We start from the raw sequence: 21,902 nt of genomic DNA, 5'->3' as shown, positions 1-21,902 counted from the left end.
AAATCGGCAGCCCGTCAAGGTTAGATTAAATACTTTCGCTATTTGCACTTGATTATTACATAATAATACAAAAGAATTACAAGACTATATAACACTCGCGCAGGGATTTAATTATTATAATTTGAGTTTGTCATGCGAGGGCATAAATACATTAATTACATGTGTTTTTTTTCAGATTTTGGTTATCTGCTTCACCGGCGGCTCAATAATATTAGGAGGATTAGCACAATTTTTGAAAAGACGACGGAGACATCCAATTCCACCTTCTAGAAAGCATTATAGAGAATATAAAACAAGGCTAGGAAGCGTCAAAAATTCTACTTTTGGTAATATCATTGTATTACACGCTGTCTTATTATGTAAATTCTATTTAAAATTAAATAAAATTGGAATACATTTGAAGTTATCAATGATTATACATATATAAAGAAATATTAAAACAAGATACTATATTTTTTCATTCAACATCTAGATGTATTATCACAAGCATCATGGGCGAAAAGAAGTGAAGCCAGTACTAGAAGTCACATTAGTGATCATGCATCGCTTATCTCTTCTGTACCAGGTGGTCCAAATAATGACGAAAGACTTACTCCGCAACAATATGGTGTCCTTGGTAAGTCTTATGAAAATTATATATGTATAATATGTATTTTAGACATTTTTAAATATTACATAAAAATTAAATGATTAAAATATTTAATTTTGATTATTGGAAAACTGTATTTAATTTGTACTAAAAATATTTTTATATACTACTTTTAATAAAAATATAGAATAAATTATGCATTTTGAAAATATAAAAATTTAAATGTTACTGTATCGATTCGGTATCTTTTCAATATTTATATCTCATAAATAATTTTAATTTTTGTAAATGAAAATGCATGATCTAGTTGAGTAATCCGTCTAGTCGTGATTCGGGAAAGCTTATTAGGGATTTGTTTTGTATGTACATAGCATTTATATTTACATGATAATGTACAATACAGCAGCGTTATTCACAAATAATACATCTGTGTCGAGAATATGGATATTTTTAGAACAATTCTTGGCTTTGACCGAGGTCGATAACTAGGTTTTTTAGGGTTCATTAATCTACCGGCGTACAGGGTGAATCAAGAAGTAATGGTTGATCTGTGATCTCGAGTCGTATGAATTGTAGCTTTCATCTCCATCAAATTTTGTCCCCGTTTAAAATTACGCCGCCACAGGATCATTTACTCACGTCGCGTGCGTTTCGTTAGTCTATTCAGAATATAGAAGAAATATAGGTACCACAAATTTTATTTGCGTTTGTTTATATCTTTCTCGAGTTCTTCAATCTCGCAATGAATTATTGCTTTCTCTCAATGCAACCAATACAACGCTCACGAATTGCTCAACATGATGTTTTTTGTTTCCCTCTTTTTTTCGTGTCCTATGTAAAGTTTCCATCAAATATCACATCAGGCGCGTGATTAGGCTTACGATTGATAAACATCGTTAGAGACACTTCCGATTTAGTCCGAAATAAACGGTCTCGCGCTAATTCTACGATTTCATCGTCGGTTAATAGTAAAATATAAGAATTGTACTTGTACGAGAGACGATCTACTATCGATAGAGAAAAAAATATCTATAAATCATGTTACATATAAATAAGCTTACTACACAATATTACAACTATCAAGATCATAGAAATACATATTATATACATATATGTTGATACTTGTTCAGTAAAAACGCTGATAACGTAACCTCGTATGAAAAATGACCGTCCATTTGTGTGTATCGCTTTTCGAGTAAACGAAAATCTTTCCACGAAACATTGAACTGAATAACTATACTTTGCACGCGTATCAAAATATTCTATCCTCTTCTTTATTAATGAATTATCTTGAATATTTATATTATATATACCAATGTTTCCTCTTCTCCGTTACAATCTTTTTCAACAGTATTCTAAGAAACCTGCAGATCCTATCACTTTACATGCTGGCAACAGATGGGTACATACAAATGGGTATTGTTGTATCGAACTGCTTAGAACTGCAAAGAAAAACATGTGTGTCGCATTAACAACACACGTTTCGTGAACAACTTTCTATCCATGCTCGCGGATATTGTTATCACTTAACATTATCGCAACATGTAGTTACATATTGAACGACCGGTTTGCACATTTGTCACTTCGCTGCGACAGCGTCGGAACTTAATCGAATTAGTATCCGCAAAAAAACCGCGTACCCATCCACTCCTTCACGTTTTTTTTTTTCTCTCTTACTTGCTACCCTTATAAATTTTATAATCTTCTAAAATTATACGGCAATCTCAAAAATATATCGTAGCTGAATTAACTCGCTCTTTATCTTGCTCTTTTTTTTCTTCATTGCTTAACTTCTATTCGCCTCCCGACTCGTCGTGTATGCTACTCGTCCAAGACGTATTCGCGGCAATTATAGCTCTCTTCTTCGTTCTCCAACCCTCGAAAAAAAGATGTATAATCTTCCGAAATGATTAGTCTTCTAAGGGACCTAGGGTTACGCTTTGCGAAGGAGAAAGAGAGGAGGCATAAGACATAGATTACAGTTGAAAAATCGTTTCACAGCGGGATTAGAAAAAGACGGATTGTTACGCGATCGGCTATTCAACAATATAACGGGTGAACGTTTCGCGGTCAGGTCAGGTTTAATCCGCCTACACATCGGTCGCTGCGATCTCGATCTTGTACTTAACTCATCGTCGTGAGACTAGCTCCATTGTTCAATCGCGAAGATACTTTTCTCTCGATCTTTCCGCTATCTTAAAACGCGCGCGCGCGCGCGCGCGTGTGTGTATGTGTGTGTGTGTGTGTGTAATAGTATAGATATATTATATATTAAATATCGAGTTTCTTTTCTTTTTTAAAGGCAAGCATATATCAGCACCGCGATTTAGCGGTACGTGTACGGTAGTGTCCGTATGTATGTGTTTAAATAAAGAGGTCATTCGCGCCATAATCACTACGTACGAAATTACAGCAATTTTTTTTCTTTCCGCGCATAATATATATTCATATATGTATTTTTTCTTCTTTTTTTTTTCTCTGTGTAATTCTTTTTTTGTCTTTTTTAATCCTTTTTTTTTTCTTTCTGTCGATACTGTGTGATACCTACTAGGTTATATCATTATATTACTATTGCGGGAAATTAACGTTTAGAGGCGACGACGATAGTAAACGCGCGATCGGTCCTTCACGTGATTTTGTGGAGGATCAGTAGCAATAGCGATGGGACGATGAGCGTCAGTAAGCACGATTGAAGCGCGATGGAGGTGGCGCCGGCGTACATCACCTCCACCACCACCTTGTTCTTGAGGGATAGCGGACCGCCGTCGTCGCTCTGCATTCCCGTCGATATATCTGTCTTCTTCGGCGGTAGGATCATGTTCTCGTCGTGGTCAATGTCCGACGGGTCATCCGTCCAGTGTCGTTGCGTCTCCTTATCCTCCTGCGGCTGCTTCATCGTCGTCATCATCGTCGTTGTCGTCATCATCGTCGTAGTCGACGGCTCGGTGGTCGTAGTAGGCGGCGGCACGGTGGTCGGCACTAGGCTGAAATTGCTCAGGAAATAGACACGTCCGAATTCCGGCGTGATATCGAACAACGTTTCCTCCTGCCGAGTGCCACTGATCATGCGTGACGTTGTCTCGCCATCCTCATAATGTGAGATCAACGTTGCAGTATATGGCACCTCCATATCAGTGTAATTTGCCTTTAAAGTCACGTTCACCCCTGTGCCAGGCTCTAAATAAACCAGCACACTACAACAGATGTACAAGGAGATGCATCAGGCTTGTTGATTCCTTTTACGAGAGCTCTCCCCTTAACGCTATCACAAGTAACGAAATTATATTATCTTGCAGATATATATAAAAAAAAAAATTGAATTTTTAGCAATGACCCAAAGTTCAAAGCGCCTGCAAAAAGAAAGATGCATATTTACAATTTAAGGACACGTTTAGAATTATTAGAGTGGAATTTGTAAGGCATTGTGAATGCATTAGTCTATCACGTAGCGCTGGATCATTGCAACTGAAGCGCGGGCATCTGATGCACGAGCATCATTGTAATTGCGTTGCGTTGAAGCATCACTTAAGCCGAACCGCGACGAAGTATTCTGGAACAGCATCGAGCGGGAAGGGTGGCACGAAGTCGTCGTGCAAAGTGCACTCTAGGCTCATCTCCGCCGCGCGCGATCTTCAATGATGTACAGGAAGCGACGAAGTGCCCCCGAGGGGGGGCTAACTAGAGAGAACGAGCGAGACCAGAGGAAGACACGATTACGTCGCGGAAAATAAACCTGCGCTCTAATTATACCTAATTACAGAGATATGAGATGAGATTACGGGCTGAATCGTTGCAAACCGTACGCCTGTCCGACTTATGACTCACCGAACGTCCCGTAGATCCTCGCGGTTCTCCTTTGAACGATCCGCTAATTCCCCGTAAAAGCGATGATGGAAGCTCAGCGCTTCATCATCGCCATTCGCTCGTAATACATTATACGAATGAAATTAGAAAGGTGATAGGCTCCATGTAAATCAGCAATTCCGTAACGCTTCGTCGAAAACAAAATGTCAGCTTGTCGCTTGTCGCGTACGCGTCTACATAACTCTTTTAGAATATATAAACGAGACGTTTTATCTCTAGATAGTCATGAAGAAAGGTTGTAAATTTGCATACCTACCGCTCGACTTCATCGCTCGAGTGACGGTCATAAAATGATACTCACTTGTAAACCTCCGTGCGATTCTCCTCGTCGCGCGTGCCCCACGTTATGTTCGGCAAGGACGTGCCATTCATCAGGGTGATCGTGGTGCTCAAACCGTTCAGGATGGCGTGCCGACGACCCCAGTAGACCGCGTATTTGTACGTGTACACGCAGGCCTCCGCCAGATTCGCCGCTTCCGCACCGCGGTTGACGATCGTCACCTCGCTGAGTACGCGTGGTACGCGTTTAATGTCACGCTTCTTAGGCCAGTTGAGTTTAACGGCGCTCAGCTCGTAACGGATCGGCTCGGTCTCCACCAACAGATCGCCGGACTTCGCGGACTCCTCCCTGCCGTCCTGAAAGAGAACTGGCGAATCTCAAATACCGTTCGCCGCCGACATAGTCGATTACCTCCGTTAAATAATTGCTGTGTCGTTAACGCGACACGGTATTATCTATCTATCTACCAATCTCATTTAAAAAAAAACGATCTCACTTGAAAAAAAATTCTTAGTTTATTTCCGTTTATATTTTTAGTATGCTTGTAAATTTTTGCCAGAAACGAAAAGAAAAAGAAAAATACAACGTGATTTTAATACACCGCTTTCATTGTCTTTTCCAAGTCGGTACGACATTATCTTTTTCAATTCTCGACCGATTTGCTACCCACCTCGTTCACGAAGACGATGGTGCCAAAGTTCTCAATCGAGTTGAGCGTGCCGATATAATGAGTGTACCGTGGCTTCTTTCTCTCCTTGGAGACCCCGTGCCGGGCCACCAGCATCTTGTCGACGTACACCGCACCCACGTGAGGCTGCATATACTTGTCCCAATGGACCCACGAGATACGCGCCGCTCCGTCGACATTCTCCAGCAGCTCGTACCTCTCGTAGGGTTGCACGACACCGTGTATCGTTACCGTGCAGATCCTCTCGTTCTCCTTCTGCGTGCCGGCTACCCATACGCCGCTGTGCATCGCGCGGCATACGTAAAGCGCCGGCCTCCTCGTCTCTAGCTTCTCTGCCTGGTTGGCATAGCTCTCGTCTGCAATAAATCCGCCAGGGGGGATAATTGATCATCAATCATCGATACGACCGTTCCGTGGGCGTAAAGCACGGTTCTAACGTTTTTCGTCTGGCGCGACGCGAAATCGCCCAGGTCCAGGCTTTGAAGCTAAACGGCGACGGACAGCGCGGGAATACCGTCGCCGTCAATTTGTACGATCTAAATCTGGCGCGTCCTCGAACGTCTCGGCTCTTCAATGGAGCATAAACAAGCGTGATGACTCCGATATTAATGATGTAATATCGCGCACGTAATATATGTGTTGCACGTTAGTGATACACGTCGAGTCGAGCTCGGCCGGGATAATGCGGATGAGCGCGAGCGAACACTTGTTAAACTGCTCGTTCGGATTTGCCCACGTTCGAGTTTGATTTCGCGTGGAGAATCGCGATGATACGAGGGATGAACGTCGATGTCGCACCTTCACTGTCGATGTTCTCCACGCCACCGATGACTATTTGCTTCGATTCGTTCGGATTGTAGTTCGCCACTGGTAGCCATTTGAGCGTAGTCGAGGTGAGTGGCTGGTGGCCATATTTCGACAATATATGCACGCTGTTGTCCGCGGTGGTCACCGACAGCAGAAGGACGCAGCCCAGCACTCTCAAGGCGAGGTAGTTCTTCTGCCGAAGCATCTGGAAATGAGACGCGAGTGAGATGACCAGTTTAATCTTCGAGAACTGATGCCTCTCATAGCACACGTAGATTTTACGCACTAAGCGTTTTAACCCCTTTTAACCCCTAAGGTCCAGACTAGTGATGCGAAAAGAATCGATTTTTTTTTTTTTTTTTTTTTTTAGTTGATCTTCAGAATCGATGCATCGTTTGCAAAAAGAATTGATTCTCTTTCCGCCATTTTTTTTTTTATTACACATTGACATAAGGTTATCACTTTTTGGACAAAGTTATGTCTCGTTATGCAGCCTAATTCAACGATCAATTTGCCTTATCTAGAGAATTTTCTCGTCGAGATTCTAGAAATATAGCTTGTCGGCTCTTATCGCTTTGGGGAGAGAAATCTGCCATCTCGTTAGAGTGAACGCGAAGGGTTCGTAACGCTGCTCTCTTTGTCTCCCCTTTTGGCTTCCCCCATTTTTCTGCCGGAGGTCGACGGCGCGGCCGAGTTATGCAAAAAATGCGTGCGATTTTCCGGCGATTAACACGCAACGAGGGGGCACGCGTCTCCCTTCCCATCTAATCGCGTCACGATCGGCAATAAAAGAAAGGAAAAAAAAGAAAGGAAAAAAAAAAAAAAGAGAAAAAATGCCGACAACGGGCACGAAGCGCACGCATAGCCTCGCGCTATCTATCCTACACGCCAACTCCGTTCCTGCGGTGCAACGCAGGCGAGAGAAGCTGGCCGCCCCTCTGGGGGCTTTGTGATTACGTTTCCGCTTACTATGCCGAGCGTGTCTTCAACGCGGGCCCCCTCTCCCCGGGTATAACTGGACCTCGACTCGGTTTTGCTCTTGCCACGGTGTTTTCGCTTCGCTTGGCCCGGCAGCGAGCGAAAAGGAAAACCCGCGAGCTCTAATGCCCGGGGAGAAAAAAAAGGAAGGAGAGACGCAGCCTGCAATCCTCGAATCCTTCCTTCGAAGATTGATAACTAGGTAGGTCTTGCAAAAATGTGACGATCCTCGGAAAATAAATGATCGGAGATAAAACGGAAGAAAATTATCTGGGGGGATCAGTTTCCGTTAAAATCAACATCGCGATAGATATTTCTATCAAGATTAATGATTCGAGCGACGATGAAAAGGTTTCAAGTTCCGCGAGTCGCGATCATTCGGGATTCGAGCGTGAATGGCGACGACGGGAAATGGGAGGTCGCGGTGAATGAGCCATCGATTGGTGTGTGTTTGTACAAAGGCGACGCGACAAGTTGCATAATTGCTCGCTCAGCGTCCGATGATCGATATAACGACCGCGGACCAAAAGAACTTCGCCTTGAGATAATAATTCCAGGCGCGTCTTATCGCGCGACTCTCACGACGACGGCGATGATTCCGAAGGAACTCGGCACTCTCGAACCCGGCTTCTCGCGCAACACCCGGCATATCGGCTTCAAGTAACCGTAACGGTTCCGTGGCATATCCGTTTACACGATAATACGCTCGTTTCACACAGCGCGACTTCCGCTGCTGGAAAGCCCTCCCCCCTCCCCCCCCCCCGCCGGGAGAAAAGAGAAAGAGTGTCTGTCCTTCTCTCTCGAAGAGAATCCGCGGGCGCTTTCAGGGACGACGTTCAAAAAGGTGAAGTAGATTCAAATATTTATTAATGAAGTTGCACGAAAGAGAAATTGAGAATAAATTCGAGATGAAGATGAAAGGACGGTCGTCCACGCGATCGCTTTGTGAGATAAAAACCGGTTCTTCTAATTAAATACTAAATTCAAAGAAAACGAAGTCGGCGGTTGTCATCGGACTTCTCGATTAACGAACATGGGACAGCATAGATTTTTTTTTTTTTTTAAATAAAAAAAGTTATATAAAAGAAGTCGGACTTCATTGGAATTTCGCAATGGGAACGTGCGTGACCTACCGCAATGTTGTTCGCGATACCACAGCAATGCACACGATATCGTAATGGATAGAAGATTTAATGACGGTTAACCGGGAGAGGTAATTGGAACACTACCTTGATTTTAACGGCGGTGTTAAATGGTAGCAGGAAAAAGGAAACATTAACAATGTAGGTAATAACATGTTACCTTAGATCAATCTATCTCGTTTAACCGACTGGAGAATTCGAATTGGAATTATCTATAAATAACTAAATAATTTGATTCAGCGATCTCAAACTTGATTTACATTTTCCGCTTTTTTTACACCGTTTGTCCTCTAATTAACTTTCAACATCTCGTGATTAAGAATGCGCGGCGCGTATTAAGCTGACATAGCGACGCATTTATGAATATCCTCTCGCGAATGATTTTGCGCAGCGGCCAATCGAGGATTCTCCACTGACAAAACGTTTCCGTTCCACGGTAATTCCACGGTTCCGCGGAAGCGTCGTTGTCGGCGCGTTATTGTCGCGATGGTATCGCTCCAATTGTCAGAAAGATACGACGCGACTGATAATCCTTCCATCACGACCCGTACAATTGCGCGGGTCCGTTTTCTTTTTTTTTTTTTTGTCAGTCTCACACATTTTTTTTCCTCCTTCGCGTAACGAAAAGTGTGAAGGTTTGCGTATATTTGCGAAGAATAAAGAAAAAAAATCCGTTACGCTCCGGTAGAGCAAACGTTCGTAAAAAAATAAATTTGTACGAACGTTTGCACGGTCCGTGACCCGAATGGAATTTGCGCGCACAAAGGATTCGCACGTTCCGATCAATCCGCGGTGATTTAAAAGGGACGCATTACGAGCTCCGAGGACACCGGTTAAGCGAGTTACGAGACGGTTGATTCGATTTAAAAATAAAATAAAATAAAATAAAATAAAAAAAAAAGAAAGAAGTCGAATGCCGAACGGAACCCTGCGTAATTACGGCGGAATGAAATGCGCGTGAGTAACACGTCAACGAGGGGGGGGAGGGAAAAAACCGCAAAGCGTACACGCAATCACGCCGCTTTCGGTCGAGAGTACCGTCACGCCGCGCGTGTCCGTCCGCTGGAAGGAATCGTCAATGAACAGCGCGAGAATGACAGCGAGGATAAGTAAAAAGAAGCGCAATTAATTTTCCCTTTCTCGTCGCGCGTTTCTCGCCTGCGGCCCGAAGGTGCACGCCGGCACCGGTTTTAATCAGAAGGCAGGTGTAATCTCGTTTCTTTCTTACGCATACAAGACGGCGTACAAGGAGTTCCGTTAGCCGCACGCGAATTCCACGCTCCGCGTTAAATCCGTCCGTTTCTCTCTGCGATCTCCGATCTCAGAATGCGATCCTCGGGATCTCGCCGTCGACGTCGAAGATTCCTCGTCGTTTACGATCGAGATGCGAGTTACGATCTAACGCGCGACATTGACTTTGTATAACACGCGCATCCGCTCGCGGGACTTCTCATCCGCGCGATGACGAGCGCCCGCGGAGGATTTATTACCATTTAAGTCGGGTGTAGAACAGCTAAAGCTATAAAGGCCACTTCTCCACTGGTGATGGCTGGCTTGTCAAACCCGATGGTAAATTAACCGCGCTCTAACTTCCAACCGGTTTAAAGCGGCACCGTGGAATCGTAAACACGTGTCGGGAACTCGAGGTTCTCTCTCCGTGAGATACTCGCCTCCCAGTTTCCTTCTGCCTCATTCGCCTTCGACATTTAATTCGGATTTGATTGCGAATCGTCAGAGAATCGAACTGCATATGCGACTCGTGAAATTGTATTGTTGTTGTCGAGGCCGCGAGAGGCTAAGAATCAAGCGCGATTTTGCTTGCGCCAACAAATGTAACGCGATTCCCCGAGAATATATATGTGTACATACACGCGTGTAATTTTATATTTATCATTTTCAAGCATCTCGTGTGCGCTGGTAATTCGCAATACCGGAAACATAATAACGACCTCGCAGCTAGAGAGCTGTTGCAATTTTTTTCGTCGACCTCGGCAAAAATGCAAAGTTCAGAGTACCGACAAAATAAAAACAAGAAAATCCCGTCTAAATATTGATTCCAATAGAATGATCGAATAAGAATAATCCTAATAATCAAGTCCTATTAAATCTATAATTCATGCTAAATCAATTTAAATATATTTTCTTCGGTTACTTATTAGCAAAATTAAATTTTTTTTTCATCTCTTCTTATACATCAGCTTCTTCATCGATCGCGATCATTCTCGGAATAATACGCATAAATACAGAATTTTAGAATCGCCTTTCGCCAAGAGTTACGCAACTGCAAATTGCTCGAGATTGGGCGCGGTCCGCGCTGTACACATCAAATTTTTAATCGGTATATTTTCTCAGAATACACGCGCGTATACATTTCGGGTGTCGCAACACGATCGAAAGATCATGGCGAAGGTCGAGGTATCGCTTGTTCGCGATATTCGCGCGAGGATCTCCTTTCCACTCCGCGAAACATACGAGGAACACTCGCGACGGCATGCGATATTATTTACGTTACATACAGACATGTTTCTTTTCGCGCCGGTGATAAAAATCATCGCTCCGCGCGTGGGTGGATCGTACTTTACGCTCGCATTGCAACCTTGCCGTTCGCAATTCATGATGTAATTCAAGAGAGTCAGAATCGCAGATTGTTCGGGTCAAGACGTCCTGATTTTACCATCATCTCAAGTAGTCAAGTTGCATTGCAAAATAAAATCTAATCTCGAATAATTTCTAACGACCCGATGGTTCTGAAGAAAATTTCTGGAGCATAAAGTACCTTTGTTGAAAACTGACAATAAAATGATGTTACGATCGTAAAGTACAGACGTCGACCGCCCACGTCTCAGATTGAATCAACAATAACGAACAAAATATAGAGATTGAAGAATTGGACGGTGGCCGGCCGGTGTGCTGCGAATTAAGAGAGGGTCGAGCTCACGTTTCTCGCGCCCCGTAATCGCTGCATCGTGATTCCCATCCCATGCACGTTACCGCGATTACACGGGGGAAAGTACCCGATTGCAGTCGTAGAAATTGATATTCAGCGCGCGACATCGGGCCGGCTTCTACGCGCGAGGCGCGTAAGGACGGATTACGGCCGGTATGTTAAACATATATTTTATCGCGATGACAGGCGTGTCGAACGTGCACCGAAGCCGGCGGAGCGAAGCTCGTCGAGACAGACGACGCGAGCCACGATATCGTGGCACGACAAAGTGGGATGTCCTTCGCGCGATGCGAGAGGCCATTCGTGACATTTCGCGCGCTGCACGTCTGACGCGCCGATGACCCACTGGCCTTAACTGCACCGGCGACAACTTTTTTATGCGTGACCCTGACGAACGTTTGCGTACCCCTAATTGGGACCAACATGCACTTTTGAGACTGTGCACTTTGACGGGAGTGAGTTTTAGCGACGGCCAAAACTTGACTTTAATCACCCTCGGCTCGCCAACGCGGTCTTTCGGATTCGATTGTCCTCAAAGGGGGATCGGGATCAAAGCGCGAGCGTTCACCACACGCTGATTTTTTTTTTCCAGTTATTAGCTCGCGAAGAGGGAGGCGGAGCTTTGATGTTTCTGTTCGATTCTGTGCGAACGGGAAAAGGTACCGAGTAAAATTGGATAGAAAATGATCAACCACTTTTCGGTCGTTAATTAGTTTTGCGGGCCGATGGCTGTCGGGACTGATTTTTCGTCGTTCGTCCGTTGAAACGTGACGAGCGATTTTCCGGAAAGAATTCCACGTAATTCGGATCGATCGGTTACACGTAACGCGGTTGACCGCTAACGGAAGGTGAGAGGAGGGTAGCGGCGACCCCGATTTCCCATCGATTATTCGCGAATCCAGGAATAGAGGTAACGCCGGCATGACAACAACGGCACGGACGTTTTAAATTTGTTACAGATTCGCTACAGACTCGGTCGGTGAACGTCAATGTCAGAGCAGTCCGCCTAGCGACACGTCGCGCATTTTAATATTCATCGGAGAAACAGCGCAGGCCACAAGATTATCCCCGACGAAATTAGATAATTGACTTTCACAATGAATTACGACGGCACGTAATATCGTCGGCGCAATTTAAGAGAAAGTACCGCGCGCGCACGCGTTCTGTAATGGACCCCAATAGTCATTTCCTCTCGAAAGATCGCACCGCGTGTATTTTTGCGTTTACTTTCGAGGCAACGAGCACAAGATGAGTAAATCTTATTATTGCCACGCGAGATCATTTCTATCTCGCCGTTGCACGAGAACGCAGGGCGCGGCCGCGAGTGAATCACAATACAATCGGAAAGACGGAGGAATGTTTTCGTACGGGAACAAATAGATTTTCCTTATGGGATTTCATGGGACTTCATTTTCGACGAAGAATCAATTTTGCGAGTCGATTGAGAAAATTTCGTAAAACGGGTCGTGCTTCGACAATGTTCTCAAAACACTTCCGACTGCAGGATCGCCGATCACGCGCGGCCCAGCTGCGGGATACGTTCGTCTAACGGAGGGGGGGAGGGGGGGGGAGAGACGGGGGAGAGAGAACAGATAGGGCACATGCCCTTGCCACACGGAATACGAAATGAGGGGAATATCGATTTTCGCCGCGCTATACGCTATCAGCGTTACCATGATAACACCCCCCTCGTCGTCGCTGCAGCGGAACCTGATGCAGTCGGCCGAGGACTCGCTCCTTCGCGATCGACTCGGGCACGTGCGGAGCGAGGAGGGAACGAAAACGAGACGCGGAAGAAAGGAATCCTTATACTGCGGCGACGATTCACAAAGAAGCAAATTCCTCACAAAAGTCGAGACGCCGTAAAACGCATTGTCACACTCGGTCATTGTCACACGCGCTCTCTCTCTCTCTCTCTCTCTCTCTCTCGCAAGCGCGCCGCCAGCGCGAACAAAAGCTTGTTTTTTCCTCTCCTGCTGGATGAACTCGGCTTAAGTGCGATGTAATGAAAACGTGGCGCGAGGAGAGGAGGAGAACGCGGAAGGTGGCGATGCGACGCGACGCGGGAAAAAGAGCCTTCTCGGATGTTGCGTCAACGTTGCGTCACTACAATTCTCTGGGTGGACCCTTGAAAATTTCTACTTTCACCGGATAGTTTACAGACAGGAACGGAATATCGACGTGACGCGACTTGCTTCTGACACGTAGAGGCGAAACGCTTGATTTCTTTTATGAGAACAGAGAGGATATTTCGTCTGAAAATATTTCGCTCGTTCTTCAACAATACGAAGAAATATCCTTTCTAGCGGTTATTCAATTGTCGAATGCTGGCAAATTTTTCTTGTCAAAATCATTCTTTTTAGTTTTACAGATTTAACAATTATTTTTTGTTAATATTAAATTTTTTTCTTTGAAGGGCCTTGAGAAAAAATTATATTTGATTTGCGTATTCGACAGTGTCCTCTCCTTGAAGCAAGCGAGTTCTCACTTACGCATTTTCTCGCGTCGTCGAAAGCAACGGGAATATTCGAGTGGTCAAGTGAAACACAAAGCCCCTCTCCTCGGTTCTTGTTCTTGCCAAGGGAAAAAAAAAAAAAAAAAAAAAAAAAAAAAAAAAAAAAAAAAAAAAAACAACGTAACGTCAGTTCTTATCGTCTTACGTCATCGTGCCTTGCGGGTATTTACCTTCTCTTGCCGGTCGGTCGGTCGGTCGGCCGGCTGGATTCGTATTGACCGTGCACTTCAAATCGCGCCGACGAAGGAAAATCGACCGCTGGAGATACTGCACGAAATCACGCTTTCTAACGTATGCCAACCAGTAAAAAAAAAAAAAAAAGAACATACACACGTTAGCGCCTAGCGACTTAATTGAGCGTGGAACCTTCTCTCTCTCCGAGATTGGATCTCGGTATTATAATTAGCGACGCACGTTTCCTTCTTTTCTCTTTCCTTTTTCTTTCCAGCTAATCCGATCGTCGCGAATTAAAACGCTCGATGAATTTTCTCACCAGTTTCCACGCTCGAAGGCCATCGCGCGCCAGCCGAACGGTAAATCGATAACGTTTCGCATTGACCTCGAGAGCGCCAGCATCTCTCCCGTGTTCGTTCTCTATCCGCATTGTAGAGCAATGGCCCGGAGAGTCCTCACTCGGAGCCGATTAATACGAGACTCAAAGAGAACAGTTAAAGAGACAGTTTCATTTTCCTTCTCCCTCCCTCCCCCTTCTCGGGGCGCAGCGGGAAGCGAGGGAGCAAAGGGTTAAGAGGCTAATTAATAACCGGTATCGATAAACACGTCAGACGCGCTGACGTGCAAAAGGCACCGTTAACCATGCGTTCGATCCTTCCGCCTCCAGAGATCGGCGTAAGACGGGGGCGGAAAATGACCTCCCCTCCGTCTTCCGTACCCCGCACGCAATCTATCACTGTCAAGGGCACCTATGCAGCTAAGAGAGACCGTCGCCATTGTTAAAGTCATTTCCGTCGCTCGATTACCCCTGGCGACGTCGTGCCGCATCGAAAACTTAACTGCGATTCTCCGCAGCTGTCCAAGTCTCTCCTCTCTCTTTCTCTCTCTCTCTCTCTCTCTTTCTGTGATCATCGCGATATTACGTTGATTGCTCCATTGTCGCGGGACATCCTTTATCGTCGCGCCGTTCCTCCTATCTCTATTTACGATAGATAAAGCGCACCTATCTACGGTGCGCTCTCTGGAAAATCAGGTAGCCAAGCGATGCGTTTAACTAAACACAGCTGGCTGGTGAGTTTTATTGGGCAAATAAACAGCGCATTCCGATGAATTCCGATAGAAACCGATCGACCGATCCTCAGCGAAAATGCATCTCTTGTCGAGTCAGGCGCAAGCGAAGTTTCTCTTTGGCAAGAGAATTTAATTAACCGATCCGGCGCACCGCGCTCACGCGAGGAGTCATCGCGAACAAGAAGCCGATTTATCTCGTCGTTTATCCAGTCCGCCATAATCACTTGGTCGGAAAAAGGAGCGGCGGGGAGCGACGGGAGAGAGATGAAAAAAAAAAATCCATCATTACTGTTTCCCGCGACCGTTATTCGAAATAAAAGCACGAGCAAAAGGAGGGAGACCACGGGGATGGGAGAGACCCAAAAAGGACGATCGGGCTGAGATTCTCCGTCGAATCGGAATATAGTTCGAATCCGAGGAGTTTCTCTCGCGGCTGATGACGTGGCTCTCGTAGCATGTTGTGACCTCCGTCGGTCTACTTTAGCCCAAGTCCTGGCGAACAGAGGAGAGAGGATTCTAACCACACGGTACACACGGATTTTATCCTTCTCGGCGCCACGTAGGCCGCTATTATGACTGGATCGATGTGTGTGTTTATTTATGTTCCGATATATATCCTTCCTTTCTCGAGGAATCAAGAGCGTAAACGAGGTACCTAATATATCCACGAGCATCGAGCACGAGAAATACGTATACGAAGTATTTACGTATAAAGGAGAGATATAAATGTATATTCTAATGCGGAGAAAGACGACGAGATTATTTATAAGGTAATTTATAAAATAGTAGCGGAATAATCGTTACGGAGTAGCGAGTCGGAAAAAAGGGGGGAAGGGGACTTACTAAAAATAATAGATTAAATTAAGCGCGGTCGATTGATTTCCGTCGTATCTTGACGCGACGTCAAACGTGACGTTTATCTTTATCGGATGTAACTCGGTGTCGCGCGCAGAGGCACGCGCGGCCGTGAGTTCAGCGTGTTGAATGCGCCGCTAAACGGAGAATACACAGAGCTGCCCGCGTACTCCACGTCATTCCAAGGATGCTGGGAATATTAATACCGTCCTAGATGGAGGCGTCTAGATCGCCCGGCGGCGCCGACGGAATAAAAAGAAGAGATTCCAGTGTCCTTCGTACTTGGCCGACCCGTGGGAGGGGGAGGGGGAGGGGGAGGGGAAGGGGGAGGGCGCGATCCGATACGAGAGATGACGAGAGAAGAGGCGAGAGAAGAGAAGCGGCAGCGTGCGACGATGTGAGCCAGATTATGAAAATCAGAACGAACGGCCTACGTCGGTGTAGGTTAGAGGCTCGTTGCGCCGCGACCGGGGCGTGTAATGATGTCACTTTTATTAGCCTCATCAGGGACACCGAGAGAGGCATCCTCCGGGGGCGGGCACTATCACCATTACCTAATATTCGACGTGATCGTGTATCTCGTTACGCCGGCAATTTGCCATCCATCGACGCGTCGTTGGGCGAGAAAGTTTTCGCGCGCCTCCCGTGAGACGACCGGTACCTGGGTGTATCTCTCGCTCTTAGAGAAAAAAAATTCCCTTCCGCGATATATTTTTGGCGCGAACGAGAGAAGGGGTAGAAGAGGTGCGCGAAGAAAGGAACGAGGAATCCCAACGACGAGAGGGAAGCCGACGATTACCGGCGCCATCGGTTGGCTCCGTTAATTGTATCGAAAATCGAAGAGCACGGAAAAGAAAAACAACGAAGAACAGTAAGTTAACGAACGAGTCCGAGGAAAAGTTCGAGGAGAGCCGAATCGCCAGGATTACTTCCGTGAGAAAAAAGAAAAACAGTTCTACCCTCGCTCGAGATTGCGTAACATCCTCGCCGCGAATGCGGTCGCGGTGGTAATTGTATTATGATTGTGGGAAATTTAATATTCCCTCCCCCTCCTTCGATGTGGAGCGTGGAACATTATCAATATTCATTTACACGCAATTTAATGAAGTGCCCGGTGTATTTAATGTAATATAACGCATAACGTAACGCCCGCTGTTACGGGCACGGTTTGACTCGGGGAGGGACTCGTCGTAGAGCGAAAAAACGGGGATCAAACGGGGAAAATCGGGGTCACTCGTTACATAGCAAATCATATTTCGTACGTTCGCGAACGTTGCACTATACACGAGGAGGCTCCTCCCATGTTCGGCCTGAAAATCGGGTTACACCCTGTGCGCTCTGACTACCTGCGATTAATTACATTGAAAGCATCCTCGCGTAATTGCACCGTGTAACACATCCGTCATTCTAACGAGCGCGCACGATCGTGCCTGCGATCGTAACGCGGTGCACTTTGAGAGAAAAGGAAAGACCTCGCACGCTTTAGACATCTTTCCGGGCGACGCCCGTTGTTCGCGAATCTTTTTAGAAAATAGCGAAAGCCGAGCGGGCGTGCGAGGCGACCGAAGGAAGGGAAAATCGCGACGGAAAGCCAGAATGGTGCGCACGTTGCGCTGATTATACAGGGAACACGATTATGTTATTATGGGAAAAATAACAGTAGCTACGTAGCTGACGTAACGTGTGTACAGTCGTAATTTCTACACCAAACGTCAATCACACGAGCCGCCGGTAGATAGGCGAAATTATATACGACGGGTTCCGCGAAGGAGACTCGGCGAGATTAATCCGGTCTACGATCGCACGAGATAATTTCCGGGCGCGGCGCGTTTTTACCTCTTCCGAGAGGATCAACCAACGATGGAAATTGCCCCGCTCTTTTTTTTTTTTCCCGCGGATCGTATCGGAAACGTGACATGTCGTTAGCGACGTGTCACGTCGCCGAGCTCGCTTCGCCTTGGAGAAGACGTTACTCAGCGGCATCCGTTACATATATACACGTACTGGAATGCCGCGTGCGTCACTATCGCACGATTTATAAATTGGCTTTAATGCAATAATATTAGGAATTTCGTAATCGGCCAATTGTTATCGTGGAAACTTCACGATGTATATTAATATATCGCGACTTATGTGTATGTGTGCACCACGACCTCTGGTCACGCAACGGGACGCGTCCTCATCCACACGCAATACAGAGTGAGTTGAAAAAAAAAAAAAAGGTGGGAGTAGAGGAAAAGAGGGGACTGGTTATCCTTGGATATTACTCCCGAAGGAGATTCGAGTTGATTGATAAAACTTGCCGGTCGCGCGCTAGAAGCGCCATGAAAGAATTGATAAGAATATTCCGTGCCGCGCTCGTTCGCCTCCAACTCTCCCGACCTCGAGCCTATTTCTCGCGGTTTCGAATAAAAAAAAAAAAAAATACAGACGTAAAAGTTACGATCGTAAATCTCCCGAAAATCGTAAAAATCTCCGAGAAAAAGAGAGATAATCTCCCGTGAGATAATCTCGAGCGTGAGTCACGTCGAGGCTCCTCGAGACTTCGCGATCGCGAATTTTCTCTCGAGGGACGGGAGGGAACGTCGTCCCTTTTCCAGGACACTCCGTACGTCGCACGTTCCCCCGAGGCGACGAGTGAATCATCCCGCGCCGCGCACGAGCGGACGGGCACCTCTCGCGCGAGTCGAAGATAACCCGTTCCTTAATCGGTCGTGTACGCGCTTACTCGAGCGTGCGTTATCCTCGTGCACCGTGAACGGGAGAGAGGGATAGAGCCGGGGGGGGGAGGGGGGGGTAGGAAAAAGAGCGACGAGGAAGTGCGCGTGTGCTAGGGGAATTTCCAAGTTCACCAGGCACCTCCATCGATCTGCCGGCTATCGGCGTTGTATAGCGGCCGGCTATCAGCCGCCGTCGTTGCTGCTGCTGCTGCTGCTGCTGCTGCTGCACTTTACGTGACGCGGCGGCGTTCACTTTTATTCGATGGTAACACCGCCAGAAACCATCACCTGCCGAGCTATCGACCCCTGAACTTGACCCCCATAGAACTACCCGGTCTAAATCCCACGACTAGAGGAGGGACTCCGATGAGTCTACGGCGCGGCTTGGAATAACGTACTCTATGAATTCGGGAGAAGGAAAAAAAAGAAATCTTCGTATCAAAAATTCTTCGGGATTCTTCGGATCCCCGTGGCTTCTCTCTGCGTTTTCTCCGCGTATATATATTTACGTGTACATTTCCTTTGCGCGCGTTTAATTTTTGTTTATTGTAGATATGTAGCAAGCGTTGCGCAATAAATACGGTACGCCCAGGTGTTGCTCGCGGCTGGCCGTATTGTGCGCGAATTCCCGATCTCTCTCACGATGAATGCGTTCCTTCCTCGCGAGGAGAGGGGAAACAATGAGATCCCACCCATTTTCTCTTCCTTTTTTTCTCCTCGGGATTGGTCCCCGCGGTCGCAATCGATTCTATTGATCTATTCGAATGGTCTCTATCCGCGAGGGTCGAAGAACAGCCGCGGTCGCGGAATGCTGGGGGGGGAGGGGGGGGAGTAATTCGGTCCCTTACGGTTATCGGCCGGTTTCTCCTGCGCTACCCGAGATCGCCTGAATCCGACCTGAATCTGAGTCATCTCGTTGACATGTGCATGATACAAATATCGATTTTTCAAAAATCCCAACATCGAATGCGTACCGAAAAGGATTTGAAAAGAAAAAAGAAAGCTGATGTGCCTGAAATAAGGTTTCGCACACAATTTCCGTAACCATAGCCATAATTATAAAACGTACCATAAAAATTAGCTAGTCAGAGCTGAGAGTTCAAAATTATTATTTTTCTTTGATTACGGAAAGTGTATGTGTGCAGCTCTAACTTTCTCTCGAAATACGCGATATTTACACGACATTTACAAGCAGAGAAAGAGAGAACGATAATTCCAGGCGGAAAGGATATTCTCGGATACGGGACGAGAGGGCGGGAGATATGGGAGGGGAATCCTTCCGACAAGGAACTATACAACATCTTGCGTACCGAATATCCCGTTGAATCTTTAAATGGCGTTCATTGTAATGAAACTGCGTTGCACGGAATTACATGTGTCGAACAGAGCATCGAATGTTGATCGCGCGTGGAAGGATCAGAATTCCTTCCTTTTTTCCTACGGCGAGCGATTTATATATTTTTTATATTTCCAAAGAGAAAGAAAAGGGGAGGCGAAATCATTCGTGGCTTCTTCTATACTCACCATGGTTTCTGTCTTCGGTGTGCGTGTGCTCGTCGATATTCTACTTTAATCCAAATAACGCGCCTGAGTAGGATCACCGGAACACTGGGGATAGGGGAAGAGGAAAAAAGGTCCCTTTTCGTTTTATATCTTGTCTTGCGAGCTACGGTTTCGCGACGACGATCATTATACGGGCACGCGACGATCCCCTCTTTACTTCTCGGTCCTTCTGAATTTTCCGCGTGTCAACGGTCGTATACGTAGAGAAGTATCGCTTGCGAACGCGCTACGCGGATCGACGGCGAGCAAATGACGTACTGAACGTAACCGAGTAACTGACGCCAGCGCGCGCGAAACGGCGAGTGCGCCTCCCCTCTATCTAACTTCACGTCGCATCGCGTCGCGTCTGTCCTTATCGCACGACCGCCGATCGCGCGTGCCCCGTCTTTCTCGCGCTCCTATTGGTCGCGTTCTCCCGTTCGGCCGCGCGCGCACCGAAAATTAACGAATCGCGAAATCAAAACTCTCCGACGGCCTGTTATTCGAAATCAAATAACAGACGAAGAAAATTAATCGCGTTTTTCTCTTGTTAAAAGAAAGTTCGTCGTGAGACAATAAAAATATCTAATATAAATCCAATATGTCTAATGGTTGTTAACGATGTTTCTCATTTGCGGTCGCGTCCGTCGCTTCGCGATTACGAATTAAGCCCGTTTAATTCGAATGCGAAGGTGATCCATCGAGGTTTAGTTTCGACAGCGTAAAAAGTTAGGGTGCCGCGTCCCCACGGCTCGTGGGGACGTACGAGCCGTAATGTTTAATTCCGACGATTGTCTCCTCGAGGATTTCGCGGAGCCACCCCTGCGCGTTTTCATGCACGCTTGTCTCTGACAAGTGCTCATTCCTCAAAAAATCAGGAGGAAACATCTCAAATAGAATACTTTTAACCTTAAAAACAACCATCTGCATCGAGAAATTACTACAAATTGTGTTTGCCGCACAGATATATATTTAAATGAAATTAATCCGCGTAAAAAACGCGCGCATGTTTTTTTAAAGCGACGTGCGCGCGCGCGCATGTCGTATCGACCCTTCACCATTGGATGACACATCCTCCAATGACCGGTCGACTCGGTGATTACGTCACTCGGGGGGGTATTATTGACGCCGGACGTATGCAACGGCGTCACATTGGCGGGGGCCAACCCTCTGTATCTTACGACCCCTTCGGGTCTTCCAGAGATTGCGTAATGATCCCGGTGCAAAATCGCAGCGCAGTGGTACATGTGCATTACAGACGGCGGCTGTAGATTTAATTCTTTCGGGAGGAAAACCTTATTTAGTGTTCTAATGAACGGACAAAGTTTTCTCCTGAAAGGCTTAAAGTCATTCCCCGTAAAACACGTACATCACTTCGAAAAGAAATAATCCTTTTGAGTCGCAGTCTGACCTGTAATAAAAATGAACCCCTCGGGGATTGCAGGGAGGAAGAGTATGTATTACAGATGTGAAAGAGAATTTGATCACGCACCTCTTTTGTGAGACGCAAAAAAAAAATTATATATAAGAAAATATATATTATAACATTATATATATTTTCAAAATATATTATATATATATATATATATTTTTTTTTTAGATGTTTTTTTAATTTTAATATAAAACGAGTATGAGGATCTTCGAGGGCGATTCGAGAGGGACGTCAGGTGGAAGCAAAGTGGCGCAATACGGAACACGCATTGCTGTGTTTTGGCTCTTTCCTCGCTTCA

At 46.0% G+C, this 21,902-nt stretch overlaps 2 protein-coding genes across 3 annotated transcripts in view; one reads left to right on the top strand and one right to left on the bottom strand.

The window, feature by feature from the left end:
• Nucleotides 1-21,902, top strand: part of Miga (mitoguardin) — a 29,242-nt gene that overhangs the window by 381 nt on the left and 6,959 nt on the right. For both annotated transcript variants that reach the window (XM_089079331.1, XM_011631493.2), the window contains 2 exons: nucleotides 176-326; nucleotides 473-616. In XM_089079331.1, the coding sequence (XP_088935457.1) occupies nucleotides 176-326; nucleotides 473-616 (295 nt within the window). The remainder of the gene's footprint in view (nucleotides 1-175; nucleotides 327-472; nucleotides 617-21,902) is intronic.
• uzip (beta-pore-forming protein unzipped) lies at nucleotides 941-20,494 on the bottom strand. The gene is made up of 5 exons (XM_011631492.3): nucleotides 20,155-20,494; nucleotides 6,220-6,433; nucleotides 5,404-5,777; nucleotides 4,755-5,089; nucleotides 941-3,783 (listed from the first exon to the last, which is right to left on the bottom strand). Exons 1-5 carry the CDS (start codon nucleotides 20,155-20,157, stop codon nucleotides 3,216-3,218), a joined length of 1,494 nt encoding a protein of 497 aa, XP_011629794.1. The 5' UTR covers nucleotides 20,158-20,494; the 3' UTR covers nucleotides 941-3,215.

The sequence above is a fragment of the Pogonomyrmex barbatus genome, unplaced genomic scaffold, assembly GCF_055798465.1.
Source record: "Pogonomyrmex barbatus isolate J1 unplaced genomic scaffold, ASM5579846v1 scaffold1, whole genome shotgun sequence".
Lineage (NCBI taxonomy): Eukaryota > Metazoa > Arthropoda > Insecta > Hymenoptera > Formicidae > Pogonomyrmex > Pogonomyrmex barbatus.
The sequence above is the reverse complement of the archived record's forward strand: the minus strand, read 5'-3'. Positions and strand labels throughout refer to the sequence as shown.

Excerpts from the sequence above, each read along its gene's own strand:
- uzip (XM_011631492.3), bottom strand. Across the intron at positions 5,090-5,403 it reads CCATCGTCTTCGTGAACGAG|GACGGCAGGGAGGAGTCCGC; the intron begins GTGGGTAGCAAA and ends GTTCTCTTTCAG. Across the intron at positions 3,784-4,754 it reads AATCGCACGGAGGTTTACAA|TGTGCTGGTTTATTTAGAGC; the intron begins GTGAGTATCATT and ends CATCTGTTGTAG.